At 46.5% G+C, this 22,255-nt stretch overlaps 1 protein-coding gene and 1 pseudogene across 1 annotated transcript in view; both read right to left on the bottom strand.

The window, feature by feature from the left end:
* Window positions 1-6,469, bottom strand: part of LOC110335974 — a 100,856-nt pseudogene extending 94,387 nt beyond the window's left edge.
* Window positions 6,470-19,855: 13,386 nt separating this feature from the next.
* The window catches only part of LOC110335465 (cytochrome P450 4F22), a 45,685-nt gene continuing 43,285 nt past the window's right edge, over window positions 19,856-22,255 (bottom strand). Inside the window, exons 12-14 of the mRNA XM_021217649.1 lie at window positions 21,956-22,020; window positions 21,284-21,366; window positions 19,856-20,868 (exon numbers count right to left, since the gene is read on the bottom strand). Coding sequence (XP_021073308.1) covers window positions 20,691-20,868; window positions 21,284-21,366; window positions 21,956-22,020 — 326 coding nt within the window. The 3' untranslated portion in view covers window positions 19,856-20,690. The remainder of the gene's footprint in view (window positions 20,869-21,283; window positions 21,367-21,955; window positions 22,021-22,255) is intronic.

Raw genomic sequence — 22,255 nt, 5'->3', positions numbered from 1 at the left:
GATTCAAGGAAACCTAAAGTTGCTGTCGTGGTTTTAATGAGAAATGTCCCATATTAGTTCATTTATTGGAACACTGGGTCACCGGTGGCTGGCGCTGCTTGGGGGAGTTATGGAAGCTTTAGGAGGTGGAGCCTTGCTGAAGGAAATGCATCACCAGGGCAGGGTTTATAACATTTTCTACTTCCTCCCTCTGTCTCTCTCTCTCTGTCTCTGTCTCTCTGTGTGTCTCTCTCTGTCTCTATCTCTGTCTCTCTCTCTTTGCCTCTCTTTCTCCCTCTATCTCTCTGTCTCTCTCTCTCTTTCTGTCTCTCTCTGCCTCTTTCCCTCTGTCTCTGTCTTTGTGTCTCTCTGCCTCTGTGTGTCTCTCTTTGTCTCTTTGCCTTTCTCTTTCTGTCTCTGCCTCTCTCTGTCTCCCTCTATCTCTGTCTGTGTGTCTCTCTCCCTCTGTCTCTCTCTGCCTCTGTCTCTCTGTCTCTGTCTCTCTCTGCCTCCCTCTGTCTCTCTCTGTCTCTGTCTCTCTCTGTCACTCTCTCTCCTCCCTGCTCCTCCCATCAGGCCATCCCCACTGTGATGGATGCTATCCCCTGGAACTTTCCTAAAGTTGCTTTTGGTCATTGCGTTTTATCAGAGAGAGAAAATAACTACCATTGCTGAAGGCTTGGTGGTCTAGAAAACACTGAAAACCAATGGTGTGACTTGCTTAAAGGACTATGCAAGATAAATGCATTCAATATTCCTGATTCACCCACTGTGAGGCGCAAGGGAGGTAATGATTCTCTACATAAAACTTCTTAACATTTCTGGGAAAGTAAGGAATATAACGATGCTGGCTGGTGGTGTTCAATGTTTCTGGATGTAACAGCAAATGAAAATAAAATGAGTTTAACTTCCAGGCACCAGTTTTTTCGGTTTTTTTTGGGGGGGGGTTGTTTGTTTGTTTGTTTGTTTTGGGTTTTTTTGTTTGGTTGGTTGGTTGGTTGGTTGGTTTTTTCAAGACAGGGTCTCTCTGTGTAGTCCTGGCTGTCCTGAAGCTCACTCTGTAGACCAGGTTGGCCTCGAACTCAGAAATCTGCCTGCCTCTGCCTCCCAAGTGCTGGGATTAAAGGCATTTACCACCACCACCTGGCCCTAAAAGAGAATCCTATCTTGAGCAATCATAGGCCTGAAGATGCTGAAGCCAAGCACAAGCCCTTGTCATAAGACTGAATGACTTACAATGCAACTTCAGGTCAAAGAGTGGCAACAATTAATGTGAGGGCACAGTTTGGTGAAGAGTAAGATACTGTAACTTGAGATGGAGATGCACAGAGGACCTGAGAGCATAGGACTCTCAAAATCTGGTAGGTTTTACCTGAGGAAGATGTCTCCCCATATTTAATAGCAAATATGTACCCAACTCCACTCCTTGAACTATTTCCCTCTCCATCTTTTTCTGGAAAAGTAAATACTGTGTTGTCTATGAAACCAAGAATAGCCTTTCCTGAAAGAGATGGCAAGCAAGATATCTCTGATGCCAACTGGGATGTATCCTCACCACCAGACTCAAGTCTCTGCAAGCCCCAGGAATGCAGGACATAGTGAAAAGGTACACAGCGCTCCTAAAGAACTTGGGCTTTCACTGGAATGTGCGTGCGTGCGTGTGCGTGTGAGTGTGTGTGTGTGCATGTGAGTGTGTGTGCGTGTGTGTGCGTGTGAGTGTGCGTGCGTGTGTGTGCGTGCGTGTGTGTGTGTGTGNNTGTGAGTGTGTGTGTGTGTGTGTGTATGCAGGTGCATGCATGCATATGTGTGTATATGTACATAGACACACACATATGTATATATTTATGGAACCAAGCCTACACAGGTAATGAAAGCACAGGAAATCACTAAAGATTCCAAAATGCCCATGGCTCCTCCTGTTACAATACCTTCTGTTCCTAAGCGTGCACTTACAGTCTTGTGAAGTGAGCCCTATGGTCTGTTAAACAGAAGACTGGGCATTTACAAATGTTTCCACATGCTATACAAGCACCACCCAGAAAAGGACAGGTGCAATTTTACAGCTTTTCTCCGACAACCCTAAAGAACTAGTGAAGGAAAATCTTCACAAGTGTGTACAGTCATGTTTTAGCTTGGAAAAGGAGATGATCAAGCCTGCAATTATATACTGCTTCATGGGCCAAATGATTTGGCTGCATGGCAGGGTTCTTAAAAGGGATGTGATTAAAAAACTAGAAAGACATTTTGGGAAAGGGAATGTGGTAGAACTCTCCAGGTGGGCAAAGGATGTGAAGATGCTCGTGTCCCAAGTAACCACTCAGCAAAAGGTGGTCTCAGCAAAGACAGACTTCAGCAACCAGGCAGATAGGGCTCTTGCACTGTGCTCTGTAGTTAATATCGTTTCCCAGCTATCACTGCCATTGACCAGTGGGTCTATGACCAATGTGGCCAAGGTGGCAGGAATGGAAGTTATACATGAGCTCAACAACACAGGCTTCCACTCACCAAGGTTCATCTACTTATAGCTACCACTAAGTGCCAGATCTGCCACCAACAGAGAAAAAATATGACACCGTTCCTGGGGAGAGCAGCCAGTGACCTGAGGCAGGCTAAGTAGCTTAGACCGCTTCCATCGTGGAAGGGACGTGCGTATTTTCCTTACTGAAATAGAAACTTACTCTAGTTATGAATTTGCCTTTCCTACATGTAACACTTCTGACAAAACTGTCATCTATTCATTTACAGAATGCTTTATCCACCAGCATGGCACCCCACATAATTTTGCTGCTAATGAAGGAACTCATTTCACAGTCACTGAACTGAGGTAGTGGGCTCACGTTTGTGGGATTCAGTGGTCTTCCTCTCTCCTACCATCCTGAAGCAGATGGCTGGAAAGAAGAGTGGAATAGCCTTTTAAGAGGACATCTACTTCTGGAAATATATATATATATATATATATATATATATATATATATATATATATGGCACTGTTTCTCCTATAACCAGGATTTATAGTTCAAAAATTAAGCAAGAGATGGAAATGAGAATGACGCAGTACCTAATCACCTCTGGGGACCCACTAGCAGAATTTTTCTTTCTTGTTCACACAAACTCATGTTCTGCTGACTTACAAGATGTAGTTCCAAATGGGAAGCTGTTTCTGCCAAGAGATATAATAAATACTCCATTGAGTGAGAAGCTAAGCCTTCCCTTCAACCATCTTAGATTCCTTATTCCTTCAAATCAACACGCTAAGAGATATGTTACTGTGTTATCAGGGGGAGCTGATCCAAATGCCCGAAGGAAACATGGGCTGCCTCTCCACAATAGAAGGAAGATTTTTGTGTAAGAGGACACCATTGTCTGAGTTAGGTCAAAGTTGAGCACTCTGTTTTCCTCTTGATGTTGAGATGAAACACTACATGTACATAGAGGGTAGAAGATCTTTTAGGGCATCTCTTGTTACCATGTTCTGTGGTTAAGGTAACAGGAAACTCCAACAATGCAATCCAAACAGAATAATAGTTCTTCACGGATGAAGTTACGGCTCATGTCTCCAGATAAAGAGCCAAGGCCTTAAGAGATGTTTGCTGAGAGCAGAAGAACTACAGAATGTGTAGTTGAGGAAAGCAGCTAAGAATACCAGAAAGGGGCTGGAGAGATGGCTCAGCAGGTAAGAGCACTAACCGCTCTTCCAGAGGTCCTGAGTTCAAATCCCAGCAACCACATAGTGGCTCACAACATCTGTAATGGGATCTGATGCCCTCTTCTGGAGTGTCTGAAAACAGCAACAATATATTCACATACATAAAATAAATAAATAAATCTTTAAAGGAGGGGGGCCAAATATCAGCTAAGACCATACGATCAGTTACAGAAACAATTATTATAATTATCATGAATGTTTCTGTTCTGTTTTGCTAAGGATATGTTTGTACACAAACACAGATATTTGGGTTTCTTTTTCTCCTATCACTTTACCATGTAATGTAACACTGGTTGAAATAGCATCAGTAGTTCGACATTCCTCAAGTGGCTTTGTCATCTACTCAGAGGAAATAATAGTGTAGTCCTTTTTGTGATAACTTAAATCATCTTAGGTGGAGTTGGAACTCTATTATTATCTTCATTGGTGATTCAGCGTGACACAAGAGATACAGACGAGCGTCAGCGTGACACGAGAGATGCAGACGAGCGTCGGCGTGACAACGGGTGGGTTTCACGTGATTAGTCTTCACTATCAACTTGGCAGGATCTGGAATTAACTAAGAGAAACTGCTCTGGTCGAGCCTGTGAGGGAGTTTCCTGGAAAGATGAACTGTAGAGGAGAAACCCTCCCTGTCGATGGGCATCGCCTCCTGGCAGGTAGCCAGGATATAAAGAAGTCTGAGGTCAAAGCCTGGGCCCTCACTTCCTGACAATGAGTGTGCCTCTTCTCCATCAGAACGCAGCTTCTGATGGGAGATCAGAGATGCTCCACGATTCTTCCAGGCCTTCAGCAGCAGGTTAGAACAGCTGCGGCATCCATCTCCAAGGTCGGCGTGGCTACTGGGGTCCCCAGCCTCACCACCATGCTGAGAGCCATGACTACTGAATTCCCCAGCCCTCTGGCTGCACACCATTCGAATAACAAAATTACATGATGTATATGGTTCTATTAATCTGGAAAGCCCTGCCTAATACAGTTTCCTTGAACTTTTTGCCTCGGGACAGCACCCAGGTTTTGGGGGCCTGTTGGCGCTTGTCACTACTGGAAAAAATGTAGCAAGTAACTGAAAGGAAGCTCCTGGACTGGGGGAGAGAAAAGGAGGAGGTCCTGAGGAGATCCACAGGAGAGAAGGAGAGCAGGGAAGCTGGAAGAAACGAGGCTGTGGAGAGAAAGCGGCATGTGAATCCAGGCCACTAGAGGTGGTACCCTTACAGGTGACCCTAAAGTGCCAAATGTGGCTCTGGCCGCAGGAAGGGATGGAGCAAGGGGCCCTGGATATGAGCAAGAAGCCTTTCCAGGATGTGTAGCTATTATAGGAGAGGCCACAGTGGTGCCCTCTAGAAAAATAGGAAAAGTGGCTGGCCTAGTAGTGGAACCCTTCATTTTCTAGGAGCACAAGACAGTCAGTGTTTCACCTCAACACCACAGAGGAAAACAGAGTGCTCAACTTTGACCTAACTAAGACAATGGAGTCCTCTGACACATTTTGAGGAGGAAGAGTTAGATAAGAAAGGGTGGCAATTGGCAGGGCTGGAGAGATGGTTCAGAGGTTAAGGGCATTTGTTAATCTTGGAGAGGACCTGGTTTTGATTTCTAAAACCTACAGGTAGCTCACAACCACCTACAACTCTAGTTCTGGGGGATCCAATGCCTTCTTCTAACCTCTTTGAACCATAGGCACACACATGGTACACAAGCATCGATGTTGGCAAGATACATACATATAAAATATAATAAATCTCATTTTTTAAAAGAAAAAAGAAAAAGAAAGAAAGAACAGGGTCTAAAAAATTGGAGAGGAGGGATCGCATCTTCTGCCATTCAGCATCCTTGTCCCTCAAGAGACTCTGGCCTAGGGCCAGCAGAGATGAGCTAAGAAAGGAGCATGCTCAGTTGATTCCACTAGAAAGGCTCAAATCCAACAATGTTAAGTGAAATAGCACATTGAGGGAGAGAGCTCTGCTCCCTCAACCTGTCCTGGGGTGGGGTGGGGGCTACAACAACACAGAACAGGACTGAGCAAGCAACAGAAAGAGATCTCAAAACATGAGTTCTGATCAGAATGTGATCCGACGTTAGCTGGGTACAAGAAAGGGCAAAAAAGAAAAAAGCCTCAAAAGGTGGTGTAGACAGGCCAGGAGTAGATCTGCCGGATATGTCACGACCCCCAGGTTCCTAAGAGCCTTTCCTGACAAACCAGACTGCTGCCACACTCACCATGCTCATGTGACCCCGAAACCAGTACCGCGAAGGGGGCTGAGGGAAGCAGTGGAGACGGCAGTAGTTGTCATAGAAGGCACAAATTCAGGTCAGAATTCGAGCCAGGACCAAGGAGGCCCCAACCAGCAGCAGAAATTGCCATGGGGAGACAGCTCCAGGCCCCAGTCCCAGCCAGGACAGGCCCAGCTGTAGCATCCTGCAGGATAGGCCAGGAGTGAGATCCTGAGGCCCAGGAGACAGAGGTGGCCCTCCATGCTCACTGGACAGGGATGGTGACTTAGAACACAGTAAGGAAAAGGGACACCCAGGGCTCTGCAGCGGAGAGACAGCGAATCGGGCAGGAGAGAGACCGATGGGAACCGTTTATATAGTCTGTACTGGCCTAGACCGAGGCTCGGGGAAGTAGCGTAGTAAGGGAAATCACCAGGCCTGCAGAGCCACCCCAGCTGTAGACAGAGCTTCCACTGTTCAGTCAGGGCCTTCCGTGTGTCCCAAGTCCGGCCCCTTTTCTCAGAAGTAATGAGTCCCAGAAACTTCCGCTCTTCCCTGGAAATGTTTATGATCCTGGCTACCGACTGGGCAGGTTGATGAGCTGGACTGAGCCAATCCCTCCGTGGCCCAGCGGCCTCCTCCCAGCCTGGGCAGGATACCAAAATGCGGGGGCGGGGCCAACCCGAAGCACTTGGAGCCAACCCAGGGTCACGTGCCCAGGCAAGCGGGGTCCTCCGGATTCAACCCCTTCCTTCTGAACCAAGACAAAGGTGTCTGGAGACCCAGAGTTTACAATCTCTCCCGTTCCCCCAGGGCTCCGCAGGTCCTCTGAGGACCTGCAGGCTAAAGGGCAGCAGGCAGTGTTCTCCAGTGCGGGACTGAAAGGACCCGAGCCTCTGCCTACCAGCTGTTCAACCTGGCAGAATTCAGCTTCTCCCTCCAAGTAATCCAAGTGGAGACAAGACTTCCAGAAACAAAGAAGCCAGCCGTGCTGGAACGGACTAAAAGAGATTCCGAAGATTAAAACTCCAGCTGAGGGAACGGAGTTCAGATAGGAAGTAGGTGGGAGGGGTCGAGCTGAGCCGCGGGTCCTGGGGGAATCCAGGCAGGGAGGAGATAGGGGGTGTGGGCTCCCTGTCGGTCGGCGGCACCACGTAGAGAGCTCCACGAGAAAAACACCATTCACATACAAAGGCAGGCCCGTCTGAATAACACTATTATTCATTCAACTGACAGGGTAAAAGGCCAAGGGTGCGCAGTGAGGGATTTCAAGCCGTAACAGACATCTATAACTGCCGACCCAGACTGCTGCATCCAGAAAAGCTGTCTGTCATAAAGGAAGGACTTTTTTTTTAAACTATCCACGGTAAAAATAGAACAAAGGCGTTTATGAGCACTGCGCCAGCTCTACAGAAGATGCTTGATAGAATCCTTCAGGCTGAAGAGGGGGAAATCAGGCCACAAAGTCCAGGAAAAATAAAGCACACTAGAACAGTATTTAAGCAAGAGAGGAAGGAGGAAAACAAAATCAATAAAACTGCAGGAATCAACACACACGTTTCAATAACTCCAGCGTTCTCAGTCTCAACTGCACCCCAAAGAAAGGCACAAGCATATATCTGCTGCTTCCAAGAAACAACTCACTACAAAAGACAGATACCGCCTCAGGGTGAAGCTATCTCAGCGGACAGGGAGATGGCTCAGAGTTAATGCGCCTGCTGCCAAGACTAACAGCTTCACTCTGCTCCATAGAACCCGAGGGCATGATGGAAGGAGAGAACTGACTCCTGCAAGTTGTCCTCTGGCCGCCACACCCATGAGATGACAGGCACGTGTGCCCACACACACACACACACACACACAAATAAATAAATAAAATGTTAGTTCACAGACTTTTAAGGGTACCCCAAGGAAATGGACGTAGAACACGGGCAAGCAGGTGTGTTGCTGTTCTACCATCTGACAAAGAATCCTCAAATGAAAACTAGTGAGAAAGAATAGAGAAGTCACTCATAACCCAATGAGACGCTTCCACCACAGTCAACAAGCCTGACAACCTCAGGTCAATCTAGATTAAGAGGCAGTGTCCTCGTGGGGCGCCTGTTGGTATCTATGAGAAGGAGGGGCAGGCCATAAGGTATTACAGTCTGAACAGCAGCTGGATTCTAACAGTACATTCTTTTTCTGTGTGCATTCATTGTGTGCGTGTGTGCGTGTGTGCGTGTGTGCGTGTGTGTGTGCATGTGTGCGTGTGTGTGCGTGTGTGTGCATGTGTGTGTGCATGTGTGTGTGCATGTGTGTGTGCATGTGTGTGTGCGCATGTGTGTGTGTGTGTGTGCGTGTGTGTGTGCATGTGTGTGTTTTGAGACTATGATTTTAGTTTTGGGGGGGTTTTTTGGTTGTTTGGTTTTGGTTTGAGATATATATATATAATGCCTGGTTGTTCTAGAACTAGCTCTGTAGATCAGTCCTGGCCGCAAATCCACAAAAATCTGAACTTCTGCCACCATGGCCACCACCACAGGGCCTAACATTACATTCTTACAATATCTGAATTAAATGGCATCATTGATCAAATGGAATTTGCAGAACATTCGTCTAAACACACCAGAATACATATTCTTTTCAGCAGCTGAAGGAACTTCCTCTGAAGCAGACCACAGACATGCCTAAGGCCCATCTCCTACATGCTTCTAGATTTGGTCAAGTTGGCAAGTAACACTAACCCTCCCAAAGGGCATCTTAGCTATGGTGATGGTGAACCTAACTAATAACTAACCTCCTTGATTTAGAATTACCATGGAAACAGACATCTGAGTGTGTATAAGGCTTCCAGAAAGGTTTAGCTGAGAATAGACGGCTCACCTTGAATGTTGGCTGCACCATTCTGTTCTGGAGTTCCAAGCTGAATGAAAACGAGGAAGTTCAGGTTAGAACTATTCTGGAAGCTTCTTCCCCACTGGGTAACCTTCACACAGGTGAAATTGCTCTTCGGATAATGGAGACGAATTATCAACAGTCCTACTCACCTGTGGACTCAGTGTATGTAGGGGTTTGAATGAAAAATGTCCCTCATAGTATTAGCATTTGAACACTTGATCGCCAGCTGGTAGTGCTTTTGGGGGAGGCTTTGTGCAGCCTCGCTGAAGGAAATACATCCCTGGGGCCAGTCTTTGGGATTTTAAAGGTTGCCCTGCTTCCAGTTTGTCCTCTCTCCCTTGTGCTTGCACTTTGACACATGAGCTCTCAGTTACTGATCCAGTCACCATGTCTACCACACTCCACGCTGCTTCTCTTGCCATTGTGGACTCTGACCCTCTGGAACTATAATTTAAAATAAACTTTTTTCCTTGACCTTTCCACTCCCCTTTTCCTTTGACCAAGTTGCCTTGGTTACATGCTTTATCAGAGCAACAGAAGAACAACTAAACCAGTGTGCTAGGTCAATGACTGAGTAGGCGAGGCATAGGCACTGGAGCAATAGTGGCAAGTCTGTTATGGGGTAGCCACCTTCTTTCTGTTTGGTTTTGAAATCTACTCCATGAGAAGGAATTCATGTCTGATGATGTAAGTTGAACCCATCAAAACCCTATGGAATTGTGGCTATGTAGGTCATAGATCCTTGGGGTGTATTAGTTGGGATTTCTATTGTCATGATAAAACACCATGACCAAATGCAACTTGGGAAGGAAAGGGTTTATGTCATCTTACACTTCCTGGTAATAGTCCATCACTAAATGAAGTCATGACAGGAACTGAAGCAGAAGCCATGGAAGAACACTGCTCACTGGCTTGATTTTCATGACTTGCTCAGCCTGCTTACTTACACAACACTGGGCCACTGGGCAACTGGACCAGGGGTGGCACCTTCCCACATCAATTATTAATCAAGAAAATGCCCTACAGATTTGCCTACAGGCAGTCTGGATGAGGGCATTTTCTTAATTGAGAGTCCTTCTTCCCAAATGACTCTAGCTTATACCAAGTTGTCGTAAAACTAACCAGGACAGAGCATACGGTACTATGCCCAACCCATCAAACTGCTTTCTAACGTTTATTCTTATGCCTACAGGTTAATGCTGCTCTCCACATTGGCCAGGGAAGCTTCTTTTTAATAGCATTTGCAGGTGCTTATAACTGGTCAAAGTGGTTATGATATGTGACTGTTGGATGCTTAGTCATACAAGGCGTTTATACCACCTCCTACAAGGCTCAGGGAACATTATGGAAGGAGGGCCAGGAAGTTGTAAGAGACAGGAATGGAGTGTTGTGACATGCTTTCTCCTCTCCGAGGCTACTGCTCTGGCTACTGTACTCTTGAATTCACAGCAGCTATGATTACCTGCCTAAGACCTGCCCAAAATTGGGTCTGCCAAATCCTCCCATTAGGTGGAAGAGAGTCACACTGTTTCACCCCTTCCTAGTGATCGGGGGGTTAACGGTTGCTGGGAGAGGAAGACATTTTTCTTCAGTGGCGTAGCTATGGGTAATGTACACTGGCTATCGTAATATGAACATACTCCTATAAATAACCCCTCACCAGTGCCTCTGCAAGCAACCATAATAAAACTCACTTAAACACACACACAAAGATATGAAAGGTTAGCAAAGCAGTTCTGCAGGTAAAGGTGCCTTCTGCCAAGCCTGACAGGCCGAGGTCACTAGCTGGGCCTGTGCTAGAAAGAATTGACTCCCGCAAGTTGTCTTCTGACATCTGCCTGCATGCCATGTGCACGACATCTGCCCGCGTGCCATGTGCACGACATCTGCCCGCATGCCATGTGCACAACATCTGCCCGCATGCCATGTGCACGACATCTGCCCGCATGCCATGTGCACGACATCTGCCCTCATGCCATGTGCATGCACACCAAGAAATATGTAAAATGAGCTAGGCATAAAAGTTGAAAAGAAATGAGCTAGGCGAGGGAATAAATGAGATATCAACAGCCGGTAATGGAGGGCGATTATGTCAAAGTATGTTATAAGTGTATGAAATGTCCAAATGTCCAAAGCCATTGTTATGCAGGATCGATACATATTAATTAAAAGCATTAAAAGGAAGAAGCAAGATGAAAAACAGCATTTATCCCTCTCCCTACATGCTGACTTCAGATACCAGAACTTCCTCACCATGAAAGTCTGTACTCTTGAACTGTAGATATCTCACCTTCCTGAAATTGCCTTCATTGGGTATTTGTCACAGTAAGAAAAGTAATCAATATGCAAAACTGGTGTTGAGAATGAAGTCAGTGCTGTGATAAATATGACTGTGTGGTTCACAGGCTTTGGACCTGGTTTGCAAGAGGGATGAGGAGGAATTTTGAACTTCCATCTAGAAAAGCTCTAGAATATGGTAAGTAAGGAGTGGGGGCCAAGATGGTAGGAGTTTGGGCACTAGAGTGCTGATATGTGAACAGTGGAGGCTCCGTTCATGAGGTTTCAGCAGGGATCAAGACTCTCTTGGGAACTGAGCTAGAGGTCATTCCTGTTGTAACAAGATAAAGATCCTTGCTGCAGGGCTGGAGAGAGAGCTCTATGGTTAAGAGCACTGGTTGTTCTTCCCAGCATCCATATGGCAGTTCACAACTGACTATAACACCAGCTCTTGGAGATCCAGTGCCCCCTTCTGACTTCCACAGGCAGCAGACATGGATGTGGTACACAGACACACATGGAGGCAAGACACATTCAGTGAAATGAAGAGTAAAGCACTTGTCAGATGTCTGGCTGCTCGGCCGTGTTCTGAGAAGCTGAGTTTAGATCCGTGCTGGAGTACAGTCTCCTGCGTTGCGTGTTCAGATGCTGATTTCTGTGCCCAGAGAGCTATTTACAGTCCATGTCAGCGGCTTTCCAAAATGTGGTGCAGTTTTCCTCTTAACCCAGCTAGCTCCCAAATAATCGAGACTAAACTGTTATATTTATGTAACAAGCTTTAAGAGCTCAACAACTGAGCAGTGTTAAGTCTATTTTAATTCTCTAAACTAATCTGGCTACCTTCCAGACAAAATTCCAGAGATACTTGCAATTTATTACTAATCTGGCTCTCTGGGCTCTAGACATTTTCTCATGATGTCTCCTAGACTCTTTTCTTGTGACGAATCCCCACTTTCTCTCTCTTCTTTCCCCTTCCCTACCTGTAAGGAAGTTCGGTCCTATTCTCTCCTCTACTCAGGCACTGGCTGGTCAGCTTCTTTATTAACCAATCAGGGAATAATTAGGAATCAATGTTTACATGATATCGAGGCAGGAGATTCTCAGAATAAAGATTGTAAGCAGATATGGGAGCACTGAAGTCAGCATTTGAATTCAAGAATAATCTTTACACAGGGTATAATAACATTATGCCTACAAGTCAGGACATGACATTGTCATGGATATTGAAGAATCTCCTGTACAAATGTGGTGTAAAGAATGCCCTCCAATGATCTCTAAATGGTTAATGAAAGGCTGGACAGAGAAAGACCAGACTTCTGATCCCAGCCAAGGGTACTGGGGAGAACAGTGAAGTAGGGGGAGTTCACCGCGACCGAGGTTCACAGAAACTCAGCCTCCTGGAACCTTGGCATTCCCATAGCTAGAATGTCCCTGCAATATTGTGGAGGGTCTTGCATGCTTTCTTATAGCATTTTACTGGATAAGAGTTAGAAATCTCAGGGCAAGCTTAGCAAAGTATACTTAGAATCTTCATTACTGTCAGGTATGGCCGACTACGTTGCATATTAGAAGAAAGTTGGTGAGCTCTCCTGACAAATGGAGGTTCCCTACAGGTACTTAAGAGGAACTACAGTATGGCATTACTCATGAAAAGGTCTGCTAGAGCAGAACCCCCTGGTACAAGCTTTCACAGGGCTCAAAGGAATAGCATAAATTGTGACTAGGGGTTGAAATCCTCTCCTGGCCCAGTCATTAGCTGACTCTGGGCAGGGCTACTTTTATTCTTTTTTTTTTTTTTTCAAGACAGGGTTTCTCTGTGTAGCTGTCCTGGAACTCACTTTGTAGGCCAGGCTGGCCTTGAACTCAGAAATCCACCTGCCTCTGCCTCCCAAGTGCTGGGATTAAAGGCGTGCACCACCACGCCCAGCTATTGCTTTTATTTTTAACTGTAAACATATCCTGGTTCCTGCCAGTCCTTTGAAGTCACTCCTCTGTTTTGTGTCAGATAACTTTAATGTTCCTTGCCTGCTGTGACATCTACTCCTTTGTTTTCTGTATTACATAAAACTGATGCTAACTTTGACAAAATTACATCCAGATACAGCACTCCTCTGTGTCCATGTCTGTTTGTCACCCTTTTCGTCACCAACGCCTTGCCCATCTGTCCGGAACCCTAATTTCCCGCGGATTGAGGGAAGCCAACTGAGGCCAGTACGTGGCAATAGGGGAAGAAGATGGTTGCCATGAGGAAAAAATCACCAAGGGAATTCTCCATGAGGACAGAGAGCGAGCCAAGTGAGCCAAGAAAACACTAAATACAAGTAACTCAGGACATGCAACTGGGAAATAACTAAGACAGCATAGAGGTCTAGGAATATCTGTTCAGTGTTACTGTGCTTAAAGCTTGTTGAATAAATCAATAGGTCCTTGTCTCAATTATTAAGCTATCTAGGTGTGATGACTATTCCTAGTTGTCAATTTGACTACATCTGAAATGAACTACAATCCAGAAATGGAGGGCACATCTGTGGTCCAGATCTTGAGGCATAGTTGCCATGAAAAGCTTAGCCCAGGTAAGGTAGTACACACCTTTAATTCCAGGAGACAGAGAAAAGCAGATCTTTGAGTTCAGGGCCAGCCTGGCATAGAGCAAGTTCCAAATCCAGGTGTCGTGGTTCACACCTTTAATCTGGGCCACACCTTTTGCTGGAGGCCTACATAAGGACAATGGAAGAAGGATGTTTGTTCTCCATTTTGCTTGCAGTTTCTTGCCAGCACATCTGTTGGAACTACACCTTTAGGACTCCAGGTTACACAGAAGGGCAGCTGAAACACCCAGCTTTGCATTAAGCCCCACAAGATATGTCCTACCACAAGGTTCCAACCATAAATGGTTCCAATATATCCATGGGCCAGTGAAGTGGCTCAGTGGCCTGATGTCTGATCCCATGTTGGACGGACAGAACTAGCACTTCAATGATGTTTTATGACCTTCCCATGTGTGCCATAGTTAATTAATTCATTAATTCACACACACACACACACACACACACACACACACACACACACACACATATATATATATATATATATATATATATATATATATATATATATATATATATATATATGGAATGTTGCTGAAGGGATTCCTTACTGCAAAATGGCCACTTAGAAGGATTTTTTCCCCTAAGGTTAACCTCAAAGTCATGCAGAGGTCACAGCCGTTGTGGTCCATGAAATCCAGGTTATATCTCCAGCTGGCAGCAGAACTTAGCATCTTCAATGTGGCAATAGTGAAGATTTACATCAAAATTCCAGAAAACCTCTGAGGCCAAGCACTGTGTATTCAGGTAAGATTTCCTGCAAGATGGGTGTGAGATGCAGTTGCTCAAAACTGGGAAGATCAAGCCTAATCCCCAGTAGAAACCATAAGATGCTGGAGATGCAGAGCCTCTGGACAGCCACTGGGGAGAGCTTCAGGCACACAGCGGAACTGGTTCAAGAAAGAGTCTTCAGCAGGCAGGGCTGAAGAGGCAGGACTGCTGGAGCTAGATGAGTTGATCATAAGCCCCAGGTGCTAGATAAGCATGGTTTTCTGCTTTTCTTGATGGCTTTCAGTCTTATTATAGTCTCATTTCTCCATTTTGTAGTGCAAAATTTATTCTGAGCTATTATGTATTGGAAATATGCAACTTGCTTTTTAAGAAAAAGTGCTATGTGGACTGAAGAGATAGCTCAGCATTTAAGAACACTGGCTTCTCTTGTGGAGGACCTGAATTTGATTCCCAACACCCATGTAGCTGTTCACAGCTATTTGTGACTCTGATCCCAGGAGATCTGGTGACTTCTTCTGGCCTCCATGGGACACAGGTTGTGCAATACATGTGGGCAAAACATTCCTACTCATTTAATTAATTTTAAAAATTAAGTGTTGAGTGGTACTAGTCCTGAGGAGATGTACACAAGTGTTCCCTCATCCACACAGGGAACCAACAACAGACCAGAATAAAGATGCAGCAAAAGTCCAACTTATGGAAGTGTGGGTGAGGACTGCCTACACTAGCAAAGATGATTCAAAGCTGCATCACCAAAAGCTTTATTAACAAGGATGACAGCTTGAAAAAGCTAGAACCCTAAAGCTCACCACATGTACAACTTGCAGGTAGCTCAAGAGTCTCTCCACTATCTATATAGCTTATATCAGCTTGGAAAGGGTGCGGGCCTGATGAATCTAGTCAGTTTCTAGGAATTCCTGAAGCTGTTGAGTTATTATATGGTACATGTTTATTTAATATTTAATAAACATGTACCATATAAATACAATGGAGCATTATCTACCCGTAGAAAAGTGTGAAGTCACATTGTGATCAAGAAAATGAACAGAATGGCTCACATGGCTCAGCTCAGTCAGATTATGTTCATTCTGGACTCTTAGAAATCTCTGCCTCTGGCTATGCTCTCCCTTTTATCTACTATAAACATTCTTCTCTACCATGCCTAGGGGCAAACATATCCTTTCTTTATTATTACTTTTTCTATTCAAGTGTGAATCACTTGCTGGTGAGCGGCAGAGCCCAGCTTTGACCTTGGTCTGTCTTATGCCACGCCAGGTGCACACAGCTTTCCTATCAGCCTGCTGAGAGTCAGAGAACTTGTGAGGGGTCAGCAGTGAGTTCCTTGACTATGTGCCAAAGGACACAGCATCATAGCTGGTGCCTATGTCGTCATTCTTTCACAAAGCAGGCGTTGAACACGTGCTTCATTCTGTCTATTCTATGTAGCATGTTAAGTAGCATGCTAAACACCCCCTCCTTCTTCTCCCTCTATCCCTCCCTGGCTGGTTGTGAAAAAGTAGTAATTATGGGAAATTGCTTATACATGTAGAAATTCATACTTTGGGGAGGGCTCAGCAGGGCTAGCATTCTATGCTCTATTGAACAGTATTATCTATGCTCTATTGAACAAAGCAGCTCATCGGAATAAGAAGGAGCCATTTCCAAGATGGCTGACTCTTATGGTGGACAAACAGTTGGGGATCTTATGGCCTTTCAGACAAGGCCTCTCCTTGTGGCTGCTTGGGTTTCCTCTCAACATGTCTATTGGGGTCAAGATCCTGTAGTGTAGTGGAACTGGAAAGTAACTGTGGACCTTCTATGATATAAATACCACTGTCCGGGACATCATGTGAACTGGCCAGAGTCAAGGAGAGGAGTGTTAGCTTTCATCCCTGGACTGGTTCTTTAGAGAAAGAGTCAACAGTAATATTTTGATGTTTCCACAGGGCATTGACATCTATGAAGTTGATGTTCAAGAAACACATAATTGAGCCAGGCGTGGTGGCGCATGCCTTTAATCCCAGCACTTGGGAGGCAGAGGCAGGTGGATTTCTGAGTTCGATGCCAGCCTAGTCTACAAAGTGAGTTCCAGGACAGCCAGGGTTAAACAGAGAAACCCTGTCTCAAAAAACCAAAAAGAAAAAAAGAAACACATAATTAAGTTAGCAAAAAATATAAAACTAAAAATGTTAATTATGTGTCTGCCTTAGTTAGGGTTTTACTGATGTGTACAGACACCATGACCAAGGTAACTCTTAAAAGAATGACATTTAATGGGGACTGGCTTAAAGGTTCAGTGGTCCTGTATCATCAAGGTGAGATCATGGCAGCATCCAGGCAGGCATGGTGCAGGAGGAGCTGAGAGTTCTACATCTTCATCTGAAGGCTGCTAGCAGAATACTGACTTCCAGGCAGCTAGGGTGAGAGTCTTAAAGCCCACACCCACAGTGACACACCTACTCCAAGGCCACACCTTCAAATAGTGCCACTCCCTGGGCCAAACATATTCAAACCACTACAAGGGTGAACAAGGTGCAGCACCCAAGAGTGCAAAGGGACAAAAGGGGCGGGTAACCAAAATGGTTGGATTATATAGGTAAGAACAGCCCAGCCCATTCACCACTACCACCATCTGGCTTGAGAGTCCAGTGTCAGAGCAGGGTGTGCAAGGATCCTATAACAGGGAGGGGCTGAGGGATGCTGAGAGAGCCTGGAGACCAGGCCCACTGTGATATGTCAAATAGGCACCTCAGTCATTTGTTCCAGGGTCTGAGACTTAACTGTACTCTGATCTCAAGTACCCCCTTGGTAACCAGGACACAAGAATAGGACTAAAGTGCCACACCCACTCCAGTGGAGTGTGTGTGACACGTCCAAAACTTGGCTGCAGTCCTGAGTCAAAAAGTTTCATGGAAACTTGTCTCCTGGAAAGTGTCTGGTGTCCCATAACCAGATTTGTCCCTGTGATAGTGTGGAAGGTCTTGCATGCTTTCTTGCAGTATCTTACTGGATAAGAGCTAAAAATCTCAGGGCTAGTTCAACAAAGCAAACTTAGAATAACAGCTGAGTCACTCCCATATGCAGGAATTTACAATGGTCTAGGAAGAAGGAGGGTTGTGGTTTAAGGAGGAACTAGTGTATTGTATTATTCAAGAAAAGGTTAGATATAGTGGAAACCTCCCGGTGGTGGGTTATACAATAGACCAGAATTGCACCTGGGTGCATTAGCCCTTTCACCTGGCTCCTGTGAATAGTTGACTTTAGATAGGGCTGATCTTATCTCAGTTGCAAACACTGCCTGGTTCCTGTCAGCTTTTATGTATGCATTTTCTCTGTTCTGTGTATAGAGCCATTATGCATCTCGATGTACCTTGGCTGATGTATCACCTAGCTTTCTTGTTTTTCTTCTGTGTTATAAGTCTGATGCTCACTTTGAGACATTACATTTGGATACAGCACTCTCTCTGGTGTCTATGTCTGTTTGTCATCCCACTGACTACTTGCCTACCTGAGTACCAGGAGCCAAGGGCAACATGAAGGAAGTTTACAGTTCTGAGCAGAGAGAAAGGCTCACCTCAGAGTCATCCCAGCCACAGTGAAGACCCAGTATGCTTCAAAGGCAGTGTCTCTCTAGAGTGGAGCCTGCACAACAAGGGTCAAGGCTGGGTACTGGGGCATGGAGCTGTGACATTGACCATAAGCACAGCTGGTGTGAAGGTTGCAGGCACAGTGAATGGTATTTTTCCTGCTTTGCCACAAATACATGAACAAATATTACATCACACACGGACACTAAGATGTGTGCATGCTGTCACCTAGACACATTCAGGGTCACCAGTGCACATAAGATGTAGCATATCTGTGGGCACTCTCTCATAAACATGAGAATTCTTGGAGGAATAACTTCATAGCCTGGTGCCTCTGACCAGCAGAGGGAGCCTCTTCCACACATATGAGAGAAACAGGATGCCTCCTCCCAGCCTCGTTGTCTTAAAAGCATCAATCAATCACCCAGACTATATGCAGGCCTAGTGGTGCCGCCTGAAACCATCTTAAGAAAGAGTGTTGGTGGGAGGGCATAAAGGTGTGGCTTGAACTGCGGCCCCACCTCTCCCCTCCTCTCATTTATTCGCCTTCACAAGGTTCATTAATTTCAAACTTTATAACATTGCAAGACTCACAGTACCAGGGAAAATTGAGGATCAGAGAAGAGCAGTCTGGTGCCCACGGCCACCTCTAGGAAAGGCCTCTACCAGGATTAGCTCTCATAAATACTGCCTTCCCAAACCAAATTTTTGTGGTTATTTTGTTTTGTCATGTCTCTGGAGGATGACAAGGTTACATATGAAAAAAGTGATAAGTCTTTGGAGAATGACAGGCTGGTAGGAGCTCCTCCATGTAGGAGCTAGTGGCTAGGGTTGAAGTCTGTAGGCTTACTACTCAGCCGGCTGTGGACATTGGCCGACGACCCCATGACATGCCACCAGGGGTCGCCCCAGGACGCAAGGTGGCTCTGCCACTGCCACAGTCTTTGAATTCAGTTTAGCAGATCCTCCAGGCACCTGCTGGTTCCCGATGTTAGGCAGAGGATCTGCGCCGAGACCCCAAGATGAGGATATTGAGAGAGTTGCTTCCCTCTGAGACCTGTTTTAGCATCTATTAAATGAGACCGTCAGAGTCATGCAAACTGTGGATATTAACTAAGAGCATGTGGGAATACAGCTGAGCCATGGCAAGAGTCATTCCATTCATACGAAGCCCGGGCTAACCATGAATTTCCCAGTCGGTGCCTGCTCGTACCTTCCATGACTCCCTGTTGCTCTCTGCCCACTACCCTTCCTCCATTCTGCTCCCACACTCAGATGCAAACAGTTACTGTAATGAGACTCACATGAGACCTAATGCCTCCTGTGCTCTTCCCAGGCTAAGGTGGGTGAGCACTCCATTCAAGCACATCCCCAGACCTTGCTTTCTTGGGACCGGGTGTCCACCTGGCCCTAGCTGGTCTTGAACTTGAGATAGAATGACTCTTGCCACAGCTCAATGGTCTTCCCACATGTTCGCACCTGATCCATGCACTGGTTTGGATGACTTCTGATTATCTCATTTAACAGACACTGAAACTGCTGTGAACTCTTCGTGCTCTTCCCCAACCCAGGCCTTTGCTGACACTGTTCCTCTGCCTGGGATGCTCTCTCCTTCCCACAGTCCACTCAACTTCTGCTCTTACTTCAGCCTCAGACTTCCCCTGACCCTCCACTCCCCATACCTCTGTGACATTCACCCAGAACCAGGGGTCTCAGGTTTGAAGCATTTGTCATACATGGTATACGGGTATAATGTATGACATTTGCCATACATTATATACAGGTATAACTGTCTGTTCAGCTTCCAGTCCTCTCTAATGAGAAGGAAGAACTAAGCTGGGCTGGATGCCTGGCCCCATGCCAGTAGACATTGTATTAATATGCAATCTATTGACCAAATAAACAGTGCACAAATTGTCCCCCCAAAAAATCTGAGTTTAGTTCCAGATCAAATAAGTATGTCCCAGTTGCTTCCTGACTGCCAAGAGGCCCACCTCCCCACCTTGGGTTCCAAATCTGGGACGGGGTGAGGTGGACAGTGTCGGGATCCTCTTGCTTTTACTCTCACTCTTAAAATTGAGAAAACTCAGCAAAGGGACGGTGACCAAGAAGGAAGGGGCTTGCAAGGGTCCAGGTTTACAAAACAACAAAGCAAACAGCCTAAATCCTGAGAGCGTGAACCGTCCTTTCATGGAGCTGTGAGTCTCGGGAAAGGATGATGAAGATTCAGGACTGCAACCTCAGGCTCCAGCTTCTAAATCCTCCATTTAGTGGCTAACTTGGGCATAGCCAGAGGGAAAGCCAGAGGATACAACCCCAGTGGTGAGTCTTAGGTTCAAGTTTCTGTGGGCCGGGCCTAGGAATCAGAATCCGCAGGGCCAGGGTAATCTGATTTATGCTGGGGGCGTGGCCCAGGTCCGAGTGGGGCGTGGCCTAGCATCGTTCCCTCAAACTGAGGGCTGGTGAGAGTAATTCAAAGCGGAATTTCGACCTCAGGGGATGGAATCAAATCCCAAGGGTGGGGTCTTGTCCTGGGGGGCGAAGTCAGCATCAACAAGATGTCCCTCTACAAAGTTTCGTCCTCCGGTACTTTCGAGGAGCGTAGTCAACACCCTCAATATCTTGGGGGCGGGTCCAGACTATTGGAGGCGCGGTCTAGGCCTGAGCGGGCGGAGCCTGAATCCCAGGATCCGCGGAGCAAGGGCGCAGTCAGGCCCGCGAAGGTAGAGGCTCTACGTTGAGCCAAAGGCCGTTCTCCGTGCGTAGAATAAGCTCCGGCTTCCTCCGCACCTTGTGGGTTCGGTCCACGCTCAGGCGGAAGCGCAGCAGTGTCAGCGCCACGACCACACGCATCTCTGCCATGGCGAAGCTCTGTCCGATGCAGTTCCTGAAGGAAGGGTTCAAATGAGACTCAAGAATTCTTAGGATGTGCAACACTGGAGTCAGACGTTCAAATCCTAACACACGGCTAGCACAATGCATCCTGACAGATGAGCGCCCTCATCTAAGTTTCAGTTCCCTCCTCTGTAGAACCCGAATGATGACAGTATCACAGAGCTATTGAAAGTATGTGAGCCCAGAACCCGGGCTCCGACATACTGGACCTGTTCTCAAGGACGGAACTGCAATCTGACTGGGAACCTCTTGGTTCAGTTAGGGAAGCAGAGGGGACTTGAGTTGCCAAAACTTACTCGTGGGTGTTGCTTGGTCCCTGCTTCCACGGGGCACACTCCTGATCCGACACTGACTCTGCCCCCCCCCCCCCATTTGTAGTGATGTTTGGGGTTAGTTTGGGTTCTTACCTGGGACCTGCTGAGAAAGGTACAAAGGCCAGTGGAGAGCGCTGCTGTGGGGTGTCCGGGTCAAAACGGTAAGGATTGTATACCTAGACAAGATTGCCTGGGTGAGTCTAGGGACTGTCCCCACCATCCTGCCCACCTGCACCTCAACCTCTGAGGACCCTACAGCTGGAACACCTTGGGGCCATTTGTCCCAATCTATCACACACACTTCAACCTATGCATGCCTGTCTCCTGTTGTCAAGCACCCAGGCTCTTCTTCTACCTCGGGGCTTTTGCACTCGACTCCCCAGCCTTGAACAGCACTGTTCTTCATACTGATTAGGTCTCAGTTCGAGCATTACCTTGTCTTGGGGCCTCTCTGGATTCCTTGAGAGTAATTTCCCCCACCCCATCTGTTTGTACCTCCTTAGAACATTTAGCAATGCCCAGATGATCTTATCTATTGGCTAGTTGTCCTGAGCTTTACTTTAAGGTCTATGAGGGCATAGGCAGTGTGTCGTTATAAGTTAGCACTGCTAAGCACAGAAGTGTGACACACAGTAGGTGCTCAGTGACTATTGACCTTGTGAATTAACAAGGACTGAGTGAATCAGTGGGTAAGGGCAGGACCAGTCCCTGCAAACAGCCCTAAGAAGGAGCCATGGCCACGGAACAACAAAAGCAGGAACTTACCTTAGAGTCAGGCCACACTATGGGGTTGTGGTGGGTCCCGTAGATGCTGACCAAGCAGATAATTCCTGGGGAGGGGTACATTTGGAATCAGTGGGGCCCAAGGGAGTCTCTGGAAACACACACACACACACACACACACACACCTCAGCTCTTCCTGCAGTCATGAGCTGTGAGTCAGCTGCCACTTCCTGTCTATCCTTCTGTGAAAACATTTGCTGCCTTGCCCCATTCTAGCCCTCCACATGCCCTCACTGTCCCCATTCTAGCCCTCCACATGCCCTCACTGTCCCCATTCTAGCC

Source organism: Mus pahari, chromosome 18, assembly GCF_900095145.1.
Source record: "Mus pahari chromosome 18, PAHARI_EIJ_v1.1, whole genome shotgun sequence".
Taxonomy (NCBI): Eukaryota; Metazoa; Chordata; class Mammalia; order Rodentia; family Muridae; genus Mus; species Mus pahari.
Note: the sequence above shows the minus strand (reverse complement) of the source record. Positions and strands in the feature narration are given on the sequence as shown.